At 29.0% G+C, this 16,494-nt stretch overlaps 1 protein-coding gene across 1 annotated transcript in view; it reads right to left on the reverse strand.

Annotated features, from left to right (window-relative positions):
* Positions 1–1,037: 1,037 nt before the first annotated feature.
* The window catches only part of LOC111636080 (cytoplasmic dynein 2 heavy chain 1-like), a gene marked incomplete at its 3' end in the record, with an annotated part of 147,900 nt that continues 132,443 nt past the window's right edge, over positions 1,038–16,494 (reverse strand). The window contains exons 31-34 of the mRNA XM_023381249.1: positions 14,618–14,832; positions 11,305–11,481; positions 5,833–5,920; positions 1,038–1,245 (exon numbers count right to left, since the gene is read on the reverse strand). Coding sequence (XP_023237017.1) covers positions 1,038–1,245; positions 5,833–5,920; positions 11,305–11,481; positions 14,618–14,832 — 688 coding nt within the window. The remainder of the gene's footprint in view (positions 1,246–5,832; positions 5,921–11,304; positions 11,482–14,617; positions 14,833–16,494) is intronic.

Below are 16,494 nucleotides of genomic sequence, written 5' to 3' on the forward strand. Positions count from 1 at the left end.
ATAGTGGGCATTCAAACATTAAAAATCACTTGAAATGTGTGAAACATAAGGCAAGCAATAGGAACTTCCTCAAATGTACTGTCATATTTTAAATGTACCGATTTAAACAAGAAAGAATTTTTTAAAAAGTTCACATTAGTGATAAATATTAATAATAAGATATGTTTATTTCAGTTATTAAAAATTGCTTTTAACTCGTTGTTTTTGTTAACTACTACTTTATTTAGCCTTTTCAATCATAGGTACTGTACTTATCTGAGTAGGCTAATTTTCTGTTGCAAATATTTTCTCAAAATTGTCCTGGTTTGAGAAAAAAAATATTATGGTAAGCCTATTTATAGTATTTAGTAAACTTTAAGTTTACTGCATACTGTAGATTACATATACCATATTTACTTGCATATAAGATGAGGTTTTTATTCATTTTTCACTGCTTCAAAAACCTAGGTCGTCTTATTTGTGGAAACGAAGGATTCTTTGTGTTTTTGCAAATAATTTTTGTGAACCGTATATTCATATTTTTTAACAAATGCTCACCCTCTAGAGTTTAAAAACAAAAGTATTTTATTTTACTTTATGAATAGCAATAGGAAAAACGAAAGCTTTTGAATTATTGAATTTTAAATTGAAATTCCAAAATCGCATGGTAGCCAAATATAAGTTTTAATCCATTCCCAGGTGAAAACAGATGATTTCAGAAATCAGAATTTGGCGAAACACATAAGTATAATCGATGGAGAGTGGATTCGACTGTTAAGAATTGGCGAAAAAGATTCTGATTGTCCATGAACAAATTATGTTATTGATTTTACAAGATTTTTTCTTAAAGTTTAAAATGCCAGTAATTTTTGCAGGACAATGTGTGCATTTACATGCATTTGATATTTTATTGGTGATTAAATGAAATAAAATTAAAATTGTATTAATAAATCGAATTTTCTTTATTTTGATCTTTAAAGTCACGCCTTGTCCTATATGTGAGATTGTATTACACAAGTAAATACAGTATATATAAGACAAATAAATTAAAAATTTACCTTAAGAAGATAATTCCCATTCTTGAAATAGTAGCAGGTGAGGCATTATTTAAATCATCTGTTTCAAACAGAAAATTAACATTTTGACCAAATTGTATTCTTTCACCTGATGGCAATGTTAATAAATGGTTATCATCAAGTACTGAATTCAATGATTCTATCCATTCTGGATCTATATCACCATCACATATAATCCAAGAATGAACATCTAAATATAAAATATTTATAATTAATAAAAGAGAATTGTCATTAAATTACTACATTAATGAATTATTTGAGATATTTGATAAAATGTGACCTATTTATTCATATCATAATAAAGCATAAATTGAAAAAATAATATTTAGTATTCAATAAAAATAATAGTTATTGTTATATTTATTAATTTTTATATATGTGAAACATTGGATTTTAATCTCAATCAACAACAGCACAAAATTTTGCCAAGATGTTGACACTACTCAAATAAAGGTTTCAGGAATATTAGTTTTCCTCATCTATAAGAATGATAAATTTGTTACTAAGTTAGATAAAAGATCATACACTCAAAATAAATAGTAAAACGCCACATAATTCAGTCTGTATGATATATAAATATATATGATTAGATGCACAATAATGATATACAGAATACTGTATTTTTGCAGAATGACTAACATGCTGGATACCTGAGTTGCCAGCATACTGATTAAACTGCAACTATCAGATATAACAAAACTAGTTGTTAATTAGATGTTAAAGATAACATTCTTCTGAATACAATAAAATAATAACATTGTAATTTGACTGACTTAAAATCAGAAAGAGAGTTTTTGTTTACAAGACAATAAAATAATTAATGACTTATTGACATTAATAGTAGTAATAGTAATAGTTAGTCAGTGTGGATTACCCTGACCATCTACCCTGACTTTAAAAATAACACCTTCCTCTCAGGTTTCACACAAAGCCATTGTTAACAGGTGTAAGCTGAGATAATTTACAGTGAGTTTCTTAAATTTAATGTGTTTATTTTTGCGTTTTTGAATCAAATAACAATAAAAATGCACTTTCAAAATTCCACAAGTATTTTACGTTGTTAGAAAGAAGACAAAATAGAAAGAAGAAATTAAACATATAATCATAGTTTTTGATATAATGACAAGTTTCAGTTTTAGAATAATAACTCATTTGTTTTTTAGTGACATAGCTCATTGATTTTATTTTTAATGCACCCTCTAGAGAGGGATGTATATACTTACTTAAACCAGCATTTTTTTAGTTTTTACCATATGGAAATATCTGATTTCTTGGTCTCCCCATTCCATGAAAATACAGTATGAATTCTTTATATCATTATTGAAATGGAAAATTTCTCATAAAAAGAGAGAATTGATATATATCTTGCTGCTAAAAGAAGCATCAAAATACCTATGAAGCATATATTTATCTTATTTTGATAAGATAAAGAGGGATAATCACAAATTGATACCATCAAGATGAGCTAAATTTAATATTTTCAATCATTATATTGATTTAAAATTATTTTGTCAGAATGACTGCTGTAATAAAATTTAATCAAAGAAAATTTTAAAAATTTATAACCAAAGTAATATATAATATTGACCAAATAAATATGAAATTAAAATAATAATAAACATATAACTTATTGATACTTATAAATTTNAAAAAGTCTGTGATCGTATTGACGAAGTGAAATATGAACTGTGCTTTTCAGAATTTTCAGTAACTCATGGTGGGCAATCAAACATTAAAAATCATTTGAAACATGTGAAACATAAGGCAAGCAATAGGAACTTCCTCAAATGTATTGTCATATTTTAAATGTACTGATTTATACGACAAAGAATTTTTAAAAAAGTTCACATTAGTGATAAATATTAATAATAAATAAAATTTTGAATAAATAATATTAAATTTTATTTAATAACTAACTTTTATTTTTATATTATATAAATTTGGTTAAAAAGTAAAAGCTCAATTTATACCTGAAAAATAAGCTGTACATGAAAATGGAGTACAATTAGACTGGTAATTCATTTACATAGACAAGGTTTATACTAATATATCAAGATATCAAAAATTTTAAAATACAAAAGAGCATCAAAATAAATAATAAAAAATGGTTAAAACAATATGAAAACTAAATTAGGAATGATAATTACTTCAGTATAGATAGAAGTAACATAATGAAATATACAAAATGTCAGGATTGACAGACACATTTTGAAAGCTGTAAGTAAAATTCAGCAAGGACTAAAATAAAGATAAGGTGGGCAATTTAAAAAAAACTCACCAAGTTTTATTGCAAAATCAGTTCTACCTTTACTCCTTATAACAAAAAATTATAAAATCTCCACATGCTCTTCCTGTTTTGTAAAGAATATCTAAACAATGTTACATTTCCCACCATGTGTTCCACAATATCTGTACCACATAGAAGCAATAGTGTCTTGTATGTACACACAAAGTTAATTAAGATCATTAATTTTAATGACAGCATAAACTCTGTCCTTCACATATCTCCAAAGGAAGAAGTCCAGAGGCATGTCAGGGGATTGTGAGAGGCTATGAAGAATCACAAGTAATTACTTTCCATGCATCAAATAATTCTAAAGAAACTTACACAGTTGCTCTTCCTCATGCTATGGATTAAATATATTTATCTTTATGCAATGAATTTTGAAAATGATTGAAAATGTGTCAGTCTTATTCTGGACATCCTTTATTACTATTTCTCAAATTATTATAAATGTCTTATAACAAAAATATTACTAATATTCTTCACATGGCATTACTAAGTAGTGTTATCTAATAAAATTAATTTCTATAACAAAATCATTCTTGTAAATTTCTTTCTCTCTTTTTTTTTAAATTACATCATCATCATGGGCATAGCCAGAGTTTTGTTACGAGGGGCCTAGTAGAGGCCAACCTGACACAAAATTGAATTACAGTAGAACCTCTATTATCCAGATTTTCGATTATCTGGATTGTTCAAAATAAACAAAAATTTTACGAATTTGCTGATTTGCACTTGGCAAATTACGACACTGTTTATGTACGTGATGGAATGCATAACTTTTTTTGTTTCAACGTCTCACCCAGTGGTCGTAAACTCTTAAATATATTTTACGTAGTAATAAAAATATAACTTGACATACGTATTTATAAATAATTTATATTCAAATTACATCATTTCTATGACCAAGGGAGGCTTATGGGCAACATGGGCCACCAGCTATGCCTTGCGGTCCGAAGGGCCTAGCGCCTCGAAGGTTTATGCATTACTTAAAAGCCGCAAACACGATAATAAAGTTTTACTTGTCATAAAACGATAAATAATTTGTCAAATTTTTATTGATAAAAATGCAGTTTCAACTGCTTTTTATTTTATAAAATCCGTCTTCTTGCGCCACCAGAGGGTCTTATAAACAATAGGTAGTCTGTTAGCGCTGGTCAGTAGTAGTCCAAATTCAATACAAACATTTGTTTCTTGAAATTTGATTACGATTTAAATACAGTATTTATTTTGATTATTACTGATATGTCATCAAAAAGAAAACGTGTTGTATTATCATTAAAAGACAAATTAAAGTATTTGTTTCGATTTTCCGAATTTTTCCTTATCCAGACTACCTTCATCCCCAATTAGTCCGGATAATCGAGGTTCTACTGTATTTCAAATTATTGTTCATTAAAATGAAATTTCCATAAGAATCAGCAATAACTTAACACACATAAAATATGAAACTTCCTTTAATCATACATTCTCGTAACATTAATATCAAACTCTAGCAATGCCTTAAACAAAAATTAACCAATCAATTATTTTTTTTTACCATTCTTTAATATAGTTCACCGTCTTTAATCTAGATATAGACCAGGGGTGGCCAACAGTTTTTTCCTCCGGGCCAAATTGGAAAGAAAACTTTCTTCACTGCCCGAACCAGAGGCGGCCCTAGCAAGATTTTCAGGTGATGCAAGATCTTATTGTGGCATCACTCCGTAGAGACTAAACTGTACATAGAGATTACAGATACACTTTTCACATTGAGCACAGAAAGCCATTGACTTTTTTTTTCTTCTTCTTTTTTTAAGATGAGAATTTCTCAACTTTCCTACAACTTCACATTGTCATGTTGTAGAGAATTATCGCAGATCCATTCAACCAATTATTTCAAGTTCAGTCCAATATTCAGAGATTAATTGCAGGCCACGGTACACTATACCCAATTAAATTAACTTCAACTTTTTATTTCTTTTTGCAAATCGGCTCAACACTTTTTCAGCTGTGATTTTCTGGGTAGGGCACCAAGTTAACTGGGGGGTCATGCCCACCCATGCCCCTTCCTGGCTATGCCCATGCACATCATATTAAATTCATTTTTATATTTTATTAGATATGTATTAAAAAATACTTATAAGAAAATATAAAATCAAATATTTATTAATTGTCTGTAAAAACAATATGAATATTCAGGCAAAAATAGAAAAAACATTCATGTCATACACAAATGTTTTTTTCTGTTGTTTGTAAAAAATAAATTTTTTGTAAAATAAATAATCAATTGATTAGAAGTGCAAAAACATAAAAATTGCAAATATTTTTAATTAGTAATTTTTAAATGCATTATTTCATTGTTTCAATGAGGCTACAAACCTATAATAAAAAAAGCATTAAAAATTCAGATATAAATTCTAAACACCTCATTTTTAAATCATAAAATAGTCTGTTTGATTACAAATTTCAAATAAATTTTAAATTAAATCTTGATAAAGATCTCATTTTTACCTTGAGATTCTCGCACAACTTCTCTTGCACTAGTTGTAAGAACACCATCATGCCATTCTCTTGTATCAACATCAATAAAACCTAATAACTGAAATTAACATTAAATTTGTTAATCACTTTAAAAATCTTTGAAAAGAAATGCCACATATAAATTCTCAGAGTAAACAAATCTATTTTAAAAAAATTATTCCTTTTTTGAACTTTAATGGAATATAAATTGTTTGTTATCAATAATTGGGACAATTTAGTTTCACAGATTGATCTGATGCTTATCTCTAGTACCAAATTATCTGAATTACTCAGATATTTAATAGTTAATTTGTAATTTAAAAAGATAAAGACAATACATAAGACAACTTCCTTCCAATATCATAAATATATTAAATACAGTGGGTGATCGATTAACAAACAGTTCAGACTGCGAACAAATTGGACAATGAACACTTTCACAAAAAATTTTTATGTTCGGACAACAAACACCTCACAGAACAAACACATGAAGAAGCAAAGCAGTGTTTAAGATTTGTAAGACTATTTTACTGGAATCTATGAATGGTTTATGGAACAAGATTTTCACAGTTGTATACATAACCTTTTTTACATTAGTTGATTTCTGTTCTCTGAATTTTTGTAAGTGTTTTTCTGAACTTTTTATTTTAAAAAACTGATAATATTATGAAGCCTAAAAGAGTGGAGTGTCAAGAACTGTGTTCACTAGATAAACTAAGAAGGAGATAATAGCGAAGGTAGAGAGTGGGCAGAAAATGTCTGATATTCCTATGCAGTATGGTTTCAACAGGTCTACAGTATATATTTCGTTGAACCAAAAGTTTGTTCGGGTATTTACATAATCGCTCGTCTGTGGCACCTCTGTTGTGTTTATCAAGTTTTAACTTGTTTAGGTGACATTACGAATATCTGCATATTTATTACATAAGTTTAATTACAGCTATTTTTTAAAATTTTGTTAACTTTTAAGAAAAAAAAAAACATTAAAATGGAAGATAAGAAGGTGCATTTTTGACATCTAATGCTCTATTATTTCCGAAAAGGAAAAAATGCAACAAAAACTCAAAAAAAAAAAAATATGTTCTGTATATGGGGAGGATGCAGTTACTGATCGAACATGCCAGAAATGGTTTTCAAAATTCAAAGAGGGAGATTTTTCTCTTGAAGATGCACCTCGGTCAGGACGACCTTCAACCATAGAAGATGAGTCTGTAACAGCTTTAATTCAAAATGATTGGCATAAAACAACATGAGAGATAGCCAACATCTTAAAAATATCCCAAACATCTGTTGTCAGACATTTGGCTAGCCTTGGATACACTTCCCGTTATGATGTTTGGATTCCCCATAAGTTAAGTGAACAAAACCTTATTGAGCATGTTTCTGTACGTGATTCACTTTTAAAACACAATGAAGATGATCCCTTTTTAAAGCAATTAATAACAGGTGATAAAAAATGGATCGTTTACAACAATATTCAACGCAAGAGATCTTGGAGTAAGCCAGGTGATCCTCCGGTGCCACAACCTAAAGGTGGTTTGCATCCCAGAAAAGTAATGATTTCAGTTTGTTGGAACTGAAAAGGAGTTCTTTATTACGATCTTTTATCCAACAACCAAACAATTAATTCCAATAAATATTGTCTCCAACTGGATGAACTAAAGCACTGTTTCTCAACGGGGGGCGATATCGCCCCCATGTGGGCGTTTTTCCATGTTCAGGGGGAATTAGTAACAATTTATATTTTGGGGGCGAAAAAACTATTTTCTGCGCGACATAGTAAAACATTATGTTAAGAATGATTAGATATTTTATTCGTTATATCGTACAATAATTAAACAAATAACATTATATAGTCACCAGTCTATTCGATGCAGTACAAATTTGGCGTTAGCCTTGTCCCTCGGCATCGGAATTTTGTAGTGAAGGGGGCGATACTACGTAACAGTTTTATTGGGGGGGCGATATTACGTTGAAGGGGACGACGATTCGTTAGAGGTTGAGAAACACTGAACTAAAGGCTGCAGTGCATCAAAAAACGTCCAGAACTTGCAAATCGACGGGGAGTGGTATTCCGTCATAATGCAAGACCGCACATATTGTTAAACAAGCGCCAAAAACTTCTAGACTTTAACTGGGATGTTTTGAGTCACCCTGCATATTCTTCAGATATTGCTCCCTCAGACTATCATCTTTTTCGTTTATTGCAGAATAATTTAAATGGCATAGAATTTCAATCTCTAGAGATTGAAATTCTATGCCATTTAAATTATTCAAAAATCACATTGATAATTTTTTCAATCAAAAACCCACCCAATTCTACACAGATGCAATTATGAAACTACCCGTCAGATGGCGTAAGGTTATTGAACAGAAGGGTGAATACATTGTGGATTAAACGTTTTTATTTATTTCAAAATAGTATATTTTATTTCTTTCTAAAAACCGAATGAACTTTTGGTTCAACCCAATACAATCTTAGCTAAGAAAGATATAATCAAAAAGACTTAAGTAGATAAAGGAGTAACGAAAATCACATCTGAGAAACAAAGATGTGCCATCCATGACAAAAATGTAGAGATTGCTTTTAATTTGTTATTACATGTAAATAAACATAGTAAGAAATTTAAAAAATTTTTATTTATTTTTCAGGGTCTGCAGAACGAATTAATCAAATTCCCATAAAAATCTACGGTAAATTGATAATTGATTAATGTGAAGTTCCAAAAACAGGTTGAAATTAAAAGTTGTTATAAAATTTTATTAAAACGAAACTAGAAAAACTTCCATTGTTAAAGCTGATCGAAGGTCAGATTAGTTGTGCAAGTCATATGAAATGAAGATGAGAAAAAAAAAACATTATTGTAAAATGCATTGCAATCAATGTAGACAAACGTCGACCAGAAGAGATGGATCTTTGACTAATTGCTTGTATACAAGCAATTAGAACATAGAAAAATTTTGAAGAGAGGAAAGGTTAATGATAAAAAGAGACATCATGTCAGGTCATTAAAATTCTAAAACGTCATAGACTAGACAATAATGAGGAAAAATATGAATGCAGATTTCAAAGTTCCATCAGCACCTTCCATCCAGAGTTAACGAATAGTGTCAGGTAGATTCTCCGAAGCGGATCTTTCTCGTGACCCAAACAGGTCTTGTCTTTCACTTACAGACAAGCAGTTGCATAGCATAGTGGGGGCGGCAAAATTTCACAATAAATAATAATAATATTTTGTATAAACTTGAACCATTTCATCACATATTTTTGTCGCACCTACAATTCGGACCATTGAAATGAGCATGAAAAATGTCATCATCCGGACAGTCCGGGATTTCATGCACAAAAGTCATCTAGGTTACTTACGTTACTCCTACCCAATTCTCCCTAATCACTAACTGAACCGGCATGCACTGCACATTATTCTTCGCATTGCAAAATGACATATGCATGCGTCAGGAACTTCTGTTTGAACAAACCTCACCTGCCTTCCAGGTCAGTGATTTTAAAAAGGTGGCAACACTAGCATGGAATTTTTCATTACTTATTCTGTGACGAAACTGAATTTTAGTTTTTTAAATTGAGATACCTAAATAAGGGGGTGGCGAAATTTTCTTTTGCCCTGGGCGGCTGACACCCACACCACGCCACTGGGGACAAGGGACCAATTGAGAAGTGAGAAAAAGAGATGTGGAGCCAATCAGAATGGACAAAAGAAAGAATGAAGATTGATATAATCCCTGATCTTCAAGGACAGACTCACTTTCTGTAAACTGTGCACCTGCACACGGTTAGTCAATGTGCAAAATGCAGTTTTCCGTCTATTGTGCCCAACCAGTAGCCTGTGCCACTACAGACACAGACAGTGTCGCCAACACCAATCAATGGAGTCTCCCCACCTGCCTTTGCCCTGGGGCCACCTTTGATTGACAAACAAGAAACAACATTGATGCCTATGATGTCAGAACAACCAATTGTTTTAAGGAAAACTATTTTTTTTCTGGTGTAAGTTTATTTCATGTTAAAATAAATGGTTTTTGTAAGATACTTGTCATCTTTGTCTCTGCCACCACTACCCACATACAAAAGGACCCTAGACCATCACTGACACAAAATTAACTGATTTCTCCTAAAAAGTCAGCTTACTATTAATAAACAATTCAGGTAGTGAACATCGTCTTTGAATGGATTATGTTTGTTAACCAATCAGCCACTGTATTACGTACTAGCATTAATTTTTATTTTGATTCAGAATATATAAATATTAAAAAATATTTAAATTGTAAAAATGTCCTCTTGTAGTTTGGAAATTATAAAAATTATAGATTACATGATTTTTTTAGATTGCGTTAGCCTTGTCCCTCGGCATCGGAATTTTGTAGTGNTTATATATATATATATATAAAGCTCTTTCTGCCCTTATGCACTAAGAGGACCTCTTTTAGCAAGCCTATTATGGGTTCAGCCAGGTCCACAATGGAGTGGCCAGGTGGTAAGGGATGGGGTCCAACATATCCAGGCATTCCTGAAGATTTTTCAACCTATCTGGATTCTATCCCAGGTCCCCCAGAACAGTAGGCTGCTTAAGATTTATGTATTGTAAACCTGCAGTCATATTATATTGTTAAAAACAAGTTAAAGAGAATAATTTCATAATTATAGTAAGTAACCTCTTCACTAAATTTAAGAAAAACTCTATTAAAGATTTTCAATGACATATCTGTAATGTGTGATTCACTGACTGATAGTTAATAAGAGATTTTATAAACAAAATGATGAATACAAAACAAAATACAAAAACATTAAAATGAATAAAAAAAGTAAATTACATTCTCAATAATTAACATTTTTAACACATAACAAACAAAGGTTTACAAAGTGTCATAAATTATAAATGTTTAAACAAAAGTCATTTTGCTAGGTACAGGATGATATACAGTAAAAAATGTGTAAAAGCTGGAACTGAAAGGGATTCAGTGGACTTTCCAGCATAAGCAAATTTTCTGTCTTAGACAGGATGGAACAATAAAATGGCCACTACTTTGAAATGCAAACATACTCAGTGTAAAAACTGAGTATGTTTAAATGTCTGAATAATGCAAAATCACATCAATCAATAGTGAAAGTGTTAACATATTCAGTTCATACTATCATATTTTAGCAAATTTTAATAACATTAACAAGATAGAAATAATTTATATTAATAATTAATATAATTTCTCTAATGTATTAATATTTGCTAGTCAAAATTACTGTACATTAATTTTAATTAAAAAATAACATTTATATAAAACTTAATTAATGAAAATATTGCAATTATATTATTAAGAATAATATGCCTATATTAATCTCTGTAAAGTTATTCTAAATGATGTTTTTAATTCTTAATTTTCAACTATTTTTAACAACTAATATTATGAAATTCAATACTAATCATATATATGTAATATTTAATACAGTACCTGAATCCGAGAAATTGCCTTGGGGTTCATTAGATAATGTTTAACATTTTTCCCCATTTTATTTAGTGCATGTTTTAATAATTTCCATAATGTTGATTTTCCAGAACCACTCAAACCAACAATAACAACTCCTATTCTTTGTTGTAACTGTTCATATAATTCCATTACTTTTTTCACCTATTGAGAAATGTATAAAAACAATCATATAATTAATAAACTGAATACTCATAAATGATAAAATGTTATTAATTGGAAATATAATATTCAGAACTACACACAAAATTCTTCAATGCTTAATAACTTTTTATTTATAGAGTTAAATTTAAAAACAAAATAAAAATACAAAATATATCAAATTTGCTATTAAAAGAGAAAAGGATTGCATTCAATTTACTCTATTTCTTATTGCTTAATTTTGATGACTTGTAACAAATGCAATTGTATTTTTTTACAATTTTGTAAAATATGGACTGTTGTCCCATCATTAGTTTAGTTATATGATTTTCATATTAAATAATTTATATATATATATTATATATATGTCATGAAAAAATCAGGTTCAAGCCAAATTTAAAATTTGACTTTATATTTTGTATTTGATTAAATTCTCAATAAATTTTGTAAAGAAGTATGCAAATGTACTAATGCAATTTTTGACTAAAAATTTTATTTAAAAATTTTCATAAAGAAAAAAATATAAAATGTGAATAAAATATAATATTATACATCATGTTTATCAATAAAATGAATAATTTTTGCTTTCACAGTTAATTTTGAAATTATTTTACTTAATTCAAATAGATTCCAGGATTAAAATAGATTCACAATTATATTTTCTGATTTGGGAAAAAGAAAAAGAATGACAAGTATTCATTCTCACTTTCATAGTAAATAGATAGATCAACTATTTATCTTTAATAATTTACTTTCAATTCACTGAAGAATTATCTTATTGGTTTTTTTTAATCATCATAAGTTTCTTTCCATTTATATTTATGCTCAATGTTCTAATCTTTTTGTTTAACTTTTTGAATCATTATTCTTTCTCTAGTTGTGTTTCAGTTCAGCTCATATCTTCTTATTCTCTTTTTTCTTTCTCTTTATTTAATTTTTTATATCTTCTTTATAAAATATCTTTGAAAAGATTGGAAAGATAGAGATCTTTCATTTATGTTTTAATCATGTGTTAACAGAAATGAGAGGCAGAAACCTAAAGCAACTCAACTTAAAAGATCCATTTCTAAAAAAATGAATTTGTTTTGACAATATGAATCACCCTCTGTTCTGTCCTCTCAGAAAGTAAATATATCTTTGTTACATTTATGGTACTTTGAATAAAAATCTTGCATCATAATTATTCAAATAGGACAAATTTTTATTTAAATTTTAATAATTTAATTTTAAGATTAAATTTATTTATTTTGAAAAGTAACAGATATTAATATAATTTATATACAATATTAATATTCTGTATAATTTTGAGTATCTTAACATCAACTAAACATATTAAAAAAAAAAAAATCCATTCAAAACTATTAAAGTAAACATTTAATTAAAAAAATATCTAAACTAATAATCTCTAACAGGATGAATATAAATTAAACCACAAAAATCTTATAATTTAGCAAGTACTTTTAGAGAACAAGCATTTTTGACTAATAAGTGTTAAAAAACATCATTCATTGCAGCAGGAATTCAGATACTGTAGTATAACTAATTAAGAACTAAATAAATTTTTGTATACAATTTTTAACTGATCAAACAAATCAAATGTAGCATTGATTTGAAAAAAATGGCTGACAAATTTACACATTAAAAAAAATTCTGTAGAAAAGACTAAAATGTCTTCATTTTCATCATGTCAAATCACCAGGAACAACAGCCTTCCATTGCAGAGACAACCTTTCCTTAGAGCAGGGGTTGCCAAAGTGATCGATATCGACCTCCAGGGGTCAATATAACATTATTGGGGATCGATTATCAAGCTTAAGCTAAGGATAAGAGGGAGCTAAGGATCAAGCTTATCCATCTCACTGATTGTCAGTTACAAAAATTATATTAACAAATACAGTAGAACCTCCGGACTAATTGGGGATGAAGGTAGTCCGGATAAGGAAAAATCCGGATAATCGAAACAAATACTTTAATTTGTCTTTTAATAATAATACAACACGTTTTCTTTTCGATGACATATCGGTAATATTAAAAGTAACAAAAAACAAACGTTCGTATTGAATTTGGACTACTACTAACCAACGCTAACAGACTACCTATTGTTTAAAAGGCCCTCTGGTGGCACAAGAAGACGGATTTTATAAAATAAAAAGCAGTTGAAACTGCATTTTTGTGAATAAAAATTTGACAAACTATTTATCATTTTATGACGAGTAAAATTTTTTCGTCGAGTTCACGGCTTTTAAGTAATGCATAAACCTTCGAGGCGCGAGGCCCTTCGGACCACGAGGCATAGGCGGTGGCCCACGTCGTCCATGCCTTACGCCGCCCTTGGTCATAGAAATGATGTAATTTGAATATAAATTATTTATAAATACGTATGTCAAGTTATATTTTTATTACGACGTAAAATATATTTAAGAGTTTACGACCAACTGTGCTGGATGAGACGTTGTTGAAACAAACAGAGTTATGCATTCCATCACGTACATAAACAGTGTCGTAATTCGCCAAGCGCAAATCAGCAAATTAGTAAAATTTTTGTTTATTTTGAACAATCCGGATAATCGAAAATCCGGATAATGGAGGTTCTACTGTATGTAATAAATGAAAAAAAATGCAAAATTAAAAGAAATGTATTAAAATAGTAAGTATTTTGTTTTGCTTGTAACATAAACTTTTAGGTGGGGGTTGATGTGAGGTTTTGAAAACTTGTAGGGGGTCAACAATCAAAAAAATTTGGTGACCCTTGCCTTAGAGGCTATACCTCTACAAAAACATGCAAAACAGTCTAAAAAGTTTACAAGTGATAACAATTAAAAAAATACATAATTTCTTTTTTTAAAAATGGCTGACAAATTTACACATTAAAAAAATTTTTAAAAATCAATTCCCATGACATGACATGACAAAATTGAAGACATTTTAGTCTTTCCTACAGAATTTTTTTAAAATTTAGCTTTGATTATTTCTATTTTGCTGCATGATTTAAAACAAAATGTAAATATTTAAGTATATCTTATTTTTAATACTTTTTAAAAATGCTTATGTTAAAAAGTGTTTAATAAATTTCTACTTAAAAATCTTCCAATAAATTTCTATAATTTTATGGAAACAACATTAAAAGTTCAAAATTTACCTGATTCTCAATAATCATCATTTTCATTTCAGTGCAGACTTCTTTAACTGTTTTATATAATGTTTCATATTCTAAATTTTTTAATTTAACATTTGGAAATACATCAAGAACTAATTCATCAAAATGTTTTGCATCCACAAAACTTAATTTTGATATAGTATTTATTCTTAGAGCTTGAACAACTAATTCAGTCTCGAACATTTCACTTCCAATATCTAAATATTTAGAATACAATTTTATTATATTTTATCAAAAATTTAAAAAAAGAAATCAAATATACTATAAAAAATTTATTCTTTATTTATTTAGTTATACAGAAGAATTATCAAAGACATAAAAATATTAAACATGAAAATTCTGCATAAACAACATGAACTAAATATGATAATTCTACTTAGTTATATAAACATGATTTCATATAAATGCTAATATTAATTAAACACAAAAGCTTAAAATAAAATTCTTAGATTTCAATGAATATTTATGAATTGACAGGTATAGAGTTCACAAATCTTGATTTGTGAACTCTATATCTGTGTCATTGTTTTATTACAGGAACTTTCAACCTTACTATTTACGATCTCTACAGCAGTTATTGTTGGGACACTATCATCTCTTTAAGTAAAGATGACAATGTAAGAGAAGGTACAAGTAGTGGTTTTTCCAAGTGCATTGTAATGATGCAACAATGATTTTATCATATTTATTAGAAGGCAATACTAGATATCAAGAGAATAAAAGTGTGGCACAAAAAATTTCTGGTAACTAGTAGCAAGAGCATACCCAGTGAGGGGCAGGGAGGGGCAGCTGTCCCTCCCTGCCCCTCACTAGAAGAAAAATTAAAGTGTAGTAACTGACGCACAGCACAGGCATATCAATTTAATATCAGTTTGAATAATGAATATTGTGACTAGACTAAAGCCATCTGTAGTAAAATCTCACTCTCTCTCCCCATTTCCTTGAAACTAATATGAGTTGCCCCCCCCTCTAGTTCAGATCCTGGGTACGCCACTCACTAGAAGTGTGTGAAATGTTAATATGTTAATATGGACAGAGATGTTAATATGTCTCTGATCAGCAAATAAAGAATGTCCACTAAATGTTTCTTTTAAGTTCACAGAAACCAATCTATTGAATTTCACAGAAACTGCATAAAAGGCAAGTGTAAATGTGCATTAATTCTCCAAAAGTGGTTACATTTGTATGTGTATAAGGTTTAGCTTATACAGGAAATCAAATTAAATGATAGGCCACAAGAACAAGTCCTGAATCTTCCCAAAGCTGGTTATACACTATTAAATAACACCAACAAAACCTTCAAAATATACAGCAAATATAATTTAATATAAATACATTATGACAAAAGTTTTTGATCCCAATAGGATCTGAGTCAGGTGAAAAATGTTTGATAGAATTAGAATGCTAAACGTTTGCATTTAAGTATTTTAAAATCATCAAAACTGTAAATATTAGAACAAATATACAACAAAAATCACACCTAGATGCTAACATTAACGTTAAAATTGAAATAAAAGTTAACAGAAAAATTAATGAATACATTTTTTATAAATCTTAAGTGAATTAATTGATCTTTTTTATTTTTTTATTAATGTTGTTGGGATCATCGAAAAAGGATTGCCAAGCATGTGAGATATTTGCCTCCTTCTTAAAATTGATACATTCCCCCTTTAGTTCAGCTTTAAAAATTTCAAGAGCTTCTAAAATTTTGATTTGATCAGTGTGAAGGGTGCATCTAATGAGACTGGCTTGCTGTAGTTTAGATTCTATGTCAGTGTCAGAAGCGTATATTGGTAATGCTTTTTGTTTTGTATATCATATTTATGTTCTGCCAGCAGTTTTTTAAGGGATCTCTTGGT

This window comes from Centruroides sculpturatus, unplaced genomic scaffold (assembly GCF_000671375.1).
Source record: "Centruroides sculpturatus isolate CEXI.00-Female unplaced genomic scaffold, Cexi_2.0 scaffold962, whole genome shotgun sequence".
NCBI classification, from domain to species: domain Eukaryota; kingdom Metazoa; phylum Arthropoda; class Arachnida; order Scorpiones; family Buthidae; genus Centruroides; species Centruroides sculpturatus.